The 6,452-nt window shown below is 29.7% G+C and overlaps 1 protein-coding gene across 3 annotated transcripts in view; it reads right to left on the bottom strand.

Moving 5' to 3' along the window:
• The window catches only part of LOC106467517 (ribonuclease P protein subunit p25-like protein), a 10,416-nt gene extending 6,627 nt beyond the window's left edge, over nucleotides 1–3,789 (bottom strand). Inside the window, exons 1-3 of one of the 3 annotated variants that reach the window (XM_013927877.2) lie at nucleotides 3,725–3,789; nucleotides 3,416–3,573; nucleotides 321–413 (exon numbers count right to left, since the gene is read on the bottom strand). In XM_013927877.2, the coding sequence (XP_013783331.1) occupies nucleotides 321–413; nucleotides 3,416–3,573; nucleotide 3,725 (252 nt within the window). In that variant the 5' untranslated portion in view covers nucleotides 3,726–3,789. Of the gene's footprint in view, nucleotides 1–320; nucleotides 414–3,415; nucleotides 3,574–3,694 lie in introns of all 3 variants that reach the window. The other 2 variants (XM_013927876.2, XM_013927878.2) reach the window with 2 other exon arrangements.
• Between the last annotated feature and the right edge of the window lie 2,663 nt (nucleotides 3,790–6,452).

The following is a 6,452-nucleotide window of genomic DNA, read 5'->3' as shown; positions in this document are numbered from 1 at the left end:
CACTTAAACAGCAAAAAATCATCAGCCTTTTAACTGAAGTTCTATTAACAGATATTGAATAATAAATTACATTATAACCATTATTAACCAACTAAAAGTATCCTTATAATTCTAAAAAAATAAAGTGAGTGATTAATAACTACTGTGTTCACATTCTTTACTTTAAACACTTAAACAGCAAAAAATCATCAGCCTTTTAACTGAAGTTCTATTAACAGATATTGAATAATAAATTACATTATAACCATTATTAACCAACTAAAAGTATCCTTATAATTCTAAAAAAATAAAGTGAGTAATTAATAGCTGCTGTCTTCTACCTTATACTTTCTCTTCATGATTTCAGCACATGTGATGCTTTTGTTGATGGCCTTTCCCACACCAGCAATGACCATGTGACGTTTATTTTCTTCCTTAACAAAATATACACAAAGCAGCATATTATTTACATTATATTCATGTAAAATCAGTGTGGTTTTATAAATTAATTTTCCCATCTCACCTCTTAAGTTGTTTTTTTTTAAACAGATGCCTTCTGGTAGAAATTATTATCTATGGTCTTCAGAAAACTTTTTATAAAGAAACTCAAAATCACAAGTTAGGTTTTCAAGTAATTATTGGGTAAAAATAAAAAATTGGATTAAAAAATTAGCTTCTTGGTAGAATGTCCATGGTTAGTTAAATGCCTAATGTCGCTATATGTGTAAACAAATCAGTTTATTTCCAAAGTTGTTAGGAATAACAAATTTAGAACACAACTAAATTTGTGGAGAATATTCTTTTTGATTCAGAAGGACTTGAACAATCTTAGAGAAAGAATTAGAAAGTTAGAAAATCATTTCAGTATTGGGAAGTGTAAGTGTTACACTTTGGAATTTCATAAAGATTTATTATAAATCAGAATTTCAAGAAGATTTATTTCTTGTGTGAACAATATATTGGCATTTTGGAGACAGGAAAGGATTCAGTTGTGATTATTGATGACTGCTTGAAACGTTACGAGGAGCATTTGACTGTAGTGAAGATAGGTACAATAAAAGACTTCTAATAAAAATTTACAGAAATTCAAATTCAGTGTAAGAATTAATACTACCTTCTGTACAATTTTAAAAGGATTTCAGCATATTAGAAGTATACAATTCTGGTTCTGTACAATTTTAAAAGGACTTCAGCGTACTACAAGTATACAATTCTGGTCTCTTTGCTACATGAAGGATAAAAAAATAGTGCACTAAAGAACAGATTAGAATTATACTTATTTTAAGATATTTGAGCTGTGAAGATAGGTTTAAATACTTGGACTTGTTTTTATCTGTAATTTTAAAGTAGACTTGATTTAGGCTTATAAAATCTTTAAGGATTTATATAAATAGTCTACTAGAGATTTATCGAATCGGTGCAATGATACTATTACAGGAAAATTACAAATACAATTCTCTTCAAGAATGTGCTAGCCAAATAAGAGATATCAAAGGCTTCTAAATAAAATATTAAAACTGTAAACTTTGTAAAAGCCTCATATTGTAAAAACTCTTGCTTCCAGTTCAGTATTTGATTAATATCAATTATAATAAACAACAAGAATGTGTTGGCTTAGTAATGAGCCAACTTAGCCTCAAAGCAACTGTTAAACTAGCTATTAACATTCAGGTAACAGAACTTCAGAACTTTTCTTAAAAGTTGACAAAAGATTTAATGACCACCAATATGATACAAAACAACCTTCCACCAATGATGTCTACAGTCAATGACATCAACAAGTATTTACAGTATCATCATAGGTTAACAACTTAAATGTTCAACTGGTATAAAATGCATGTCAAACACATATCTTTCACTGTGTACTTTCATAAAGACGAGAAACTTAAACATATTATAACTATAACCAATTAGGAATAAGTTCCATATGGCACCCCCACCCAAAAATTGTAGAATTGCCTGGATAAAAAAGATAAGAAGATTGTACATCTAATTAATATGATTTATTAATACATAAATATTACTTTGATGAATTTTTTTTTAAATTGAGTGGGGGTGCCATATGGAACTCTTACCACCAATTAATCAACAAGAGTAAACTCAGATAACATAAATACAAATGTCAGTAAATATTTTAATGGATAATCTACACATTAAAATAATTACATGAAGGTGAAATGTATTGTGAATGGTGAGAACCAATTCTTTAAGGATTGTGTGCATAATGAGGATTAATATAAATGTAATTCCTCACAACATTCTTGTTTCTATCTGTATGACTAAAACAACCTAAATGACAATGTAAATGACTAAGCATAAAAAAAAAAATACTGGCTTTTCTCTAAAGTTTGATAAATAACTTAAATACAGAAATTATAAAGTACAACAAATATATACATGCACCAGCACACAGAAGAACCTATATACTTAAAATTATTGCATAAACATGACCTAAGTTCTTATTCTTATTTGCATGATCTTTATAGGCTACATTTGTTTGAATTTTCATTTGACTGCCAAACATATTTGCAGTGTGCAACAGAAGTGGAGAAACTGTGGACACACACAGTGATAAGACAAAGTAGTTTATCTATATTAATGTTCTAACAGCAAAGTTAACCCTAACTGTCAGAGTGCATGTCCCTGTCTTTAAGTTCAAGTTCCACGGAGCACTTGAAATTTCCCATTCAACAATTTTGTCAATTCTACTTAAAGGTGTACAGCGTTCCCTTTAACAGTGTTGGCAACTTACTTCTAAAAGTAAAATATTAATTACCTTTGAGATTTCTAAATGGAATTCAATATGAAAAAGGTATAACTGTAGTAAAGAAAATAATTTAAAACTGACTGAAATATCTCCGTACAGTAAAAGATGGTGAAACAAACACTCCATTTATGAGCGTAAATATAATAATTATTCAAATATTTCATCAGATTATCATACACGTAACATTCTGATACAATCTAAGTAATAGACTAGCTAAACAAATGTGCAAATCGTAACTGGCCCTACACTCTGTTGAAGTGTTTTGTGCTTATCATGAAGAAGCTTGTATCAAGGAAGCTTAATGAGTACACTCTTAAATTTTTACTTTATACATTTCAGAGTGTATCTTTCTTATGACTTAAGAAATGGTTTTTAATGTAGTGCTGAACACTATCCCCAATTACACGTGTGAGAATTACAAAACTTTCACTACAGGGTTGTCAAATAACATTATATATTTATTACACACTCATTACCATACAGTCATATCACCCAAGTTTCAGTTATAATATGTAGATTGTAATAAGTTGGTAGTACAAAATGACTCTTTGTTAATTCCCGGAAATAAAATTAATAATAATATCTCTTCTGCTACAGTATACCTAAGATTAAGAATTACTAGTTTCAATCAGTAGAATAACTTAAAATTTCTAGTACTATTTGCATTACCTTGAACGTTTTCATGGCAAAGCCCAGCAAGTTTCTAAGTTTACTTCCAGCTTTTACTCTAATGTGAATGATGTTTTCTGGAAGATCTGAAAATGGCAAGGTTGATCTGTCATCTTCTTCCTCTGTTTTACCTCTCGACAGTCTCGTATAGTTCTCCACTGAATTTAAAAAACGTAAAATTAATATAAAGTACACAAAAGAATAACATACTTATATATTTTATTATTAAAATTTTAATAAAGAATAGTATATGGTATGTTTGTTCAAGAATATACTTACTTAAAAGATACAAAAAATATTTAAACTTACTACCTAACAACTTTCTAGCCTACATTCACATGTTTCACTCTCATACAAGCAATGAACGCAAGAGGCCGTCTTAGCTATTTTATCTTAAAATATTGAAGTAAATGGAAATAGCACTTTTAATAATCTTGATAAGGCCAAAGTATTTTTCACGTCAGTTTTTTCCCCCCTTTATCGCCAAACATCTTACCCTTTATAGAAACTAAAGCATCAGGTAGAAGAAATTAGTTTTAGACCAGATCGATAATTTCGCCCAAATAATAATAATAATAAATACATTCATACCATTAAACTGTTTTACTTTTTCCTCAAAAATGTTAATGCGAAAACAGCCACCATCGTGGTTTATTGCCACATTGTCGGAAGAAAAAGGATGATATTTCATTTCAAAATAACAAAAACACAAGATTTTAAACCCCGCGTAGACTTTTTACATCAAACTATAACTTCTGCACCATTCATTGCAGTTATCGTTTTCTAACAAAATTACAAAAATGGCTGAAACTATGAATTGTACTATTTGTATGTTGTTTGACTACATAATTACTCTAAACATTTTTTCTTTAAAAATCCATATACATGTAATGTCTTAATTTCTAAGTCAATATTCGCTTATTCTTCTAGTGAAAAGTAAAGTGTGCGACAGTAAAAATTAATCGCAGTAGCAAAATATAAAAATAAATTATCTATTTTTCTTTTGTGTTCAGCTCGTTTTATGTATTTATGCCAAAATATGTTAGTTTTCGGATGATTCTGATAAATTATTTTCCTAACGTGGTCCATGAATATACCACGCATTTCTATTTTTTCTAATACTTTAATATTTATTTTGAATTTATCATTTATTCTTTACATGTTCATGTTTCACATGATATACGGTCACGGAAACCATTGAGTTCATTCTAGCTGCCTTCGTTTCTTTGTTATTTCAAATAGATGATACCTGTTTTGCACGAAAGAGAAATATTGCTTTAGTATTATATGTGTGCAAAAATGTCAACAACAGAGTCTTTCAAAAGTAGTTTAGGTGATATCTAGAGGTTACGGCCTTACTTATGTTGGAATGAGAATAACCAACACGTAAGTAGCGCTAATCACTAAGTGTAAATGCAACATTTGTTGCAAACTAAGGAACTTTAAATTTAGTTAGACTAGAACACAATCTTGGAAGAGAAGCAGCTGAGAGAATCCAGTAAAACTGACAGTACCGTGTAAGGAAAAAGAAGCACATACAATGTATTTCTGATTTTATATTTCACTTTGTGTTCAGTCTTATTATTCCATTTAAAATCACGACTTAATTAATAATTTAGCATGATTTACTTCATGATCGATATCTTGACTGAATCTCTAGTTATCAAGCAGACCTATCTGATAACTAGAAGATTAATTCAGTTTTATCTGAATATAACACACTAATACTTTATGTCTTCACTAGATTTCAATATGTTTATGTGAAATATTAATTATTAAAACTTGGCTTTAGTTACCAATCGTTGGCTCTAAGCATCACTACTAATCGGTATTATTAAACTTTCAATTCCAAAGTTATTATTAACTTTAAGGTTACGATGAATATATCTCTAATGGTGATTTCTGACTGTAGAGGACAGCAAAGTATCGGTAGTACACTGTAATTAGTCATATGCCCCTTGATTTGCTTTGTAAAAACTAAAATATGTAGGTAGAGCAGTTAGCATCCAAAGCCAAATAAGAAATCGTTGCTATGAGGGTGGGAGAGCTTCAGTTATCACCAGTCTTTCCTCATATCACATAAACATACTTTGGTATTTAGTCAATTAAAGATTAAAACTGGTCTGATGATGTCACGTGAATACCTGCTCAAGCAATATTATTCCAGCTGGTTTTTGAATACAGTTTCAAAGGCATTTGTCAAATTTGTAATACATTTGGTTCATAGTAAATTCAATCTACTATGATTGGCTGAAACAGCTAGAATTCAACCTATTATAGGTAACTGAAAAGTTAGCAAACAAATTCAATGTGCCTATACATGTGTATTTTGCAACATTATAAACATGATTTATTCCACGTTATTGCTTGTTTTAGTAAAGTGTTTCCAATATATTATATTTCTAGCACGACTGTTGATTGTTAACTAAATAGTGTGTTTACATCTATTCAAACTGTTTTTACTTTCAAAATTGAAAGAGAGTGTACCGTCACTATATGTCATCAACCAATAAAGTTGCTTGTACTAAAAATAACACGTATCGTTTCTCTAATACAACATGAATAAAATTTTTCATTCAAACATATTTAATCAAGTAACTTTACTTATTATAAATATTGTTACGTTTCCGTTTTTTAATTAACTTATTCCGTAACTTCGTTTCAACGAAACTTTAACGACACAAGTCTTTACTTAATAAAACTGGTTTATTCTTTCCGAATATAACTTAACCGATACACTGAACTTCAACAATCGCGCTAAACAAACGCTATAGCAACGAACGTCAATAATACTCTGACCGCAGATCAATTACTCACTATCTATCTACACATTACATTCCCCTCCTTTATATATACCAGCCCACCCTACATCGAGCAATTACTAGAGCATTCCCGAAAGAACAAGATAGTTCTAGAAACAAGAGAGCGTGAGAATTGTCACGTGATCTCGATGACGCAACAGTTATAACAGTCGACAGAATATAGTTTAAGAAGGATTAAAATACCATTATAATAGTCATTAAAATATATTGTAAGA

The sequence above is a fragment of the Limulus polyphemus genome, unplaced genomic scaffold (genome assembly GCF_000517525.1).
Source record: "Limulus polyphemus unplaced genomic scaffold, Limulus_polyphemus-2.1.2 Scaffold2642, whole genome shotgun sequence".
Taxonomy (NCBI): Eukaryota; Metazoa; Arthropoda; class Merostomata; order Xiphosura; family Limulidae; genus Limulus; species Limulus polyphemus.
This window is presented reverse-complemented; position numbering and strand designations above follow the sequence as displayed.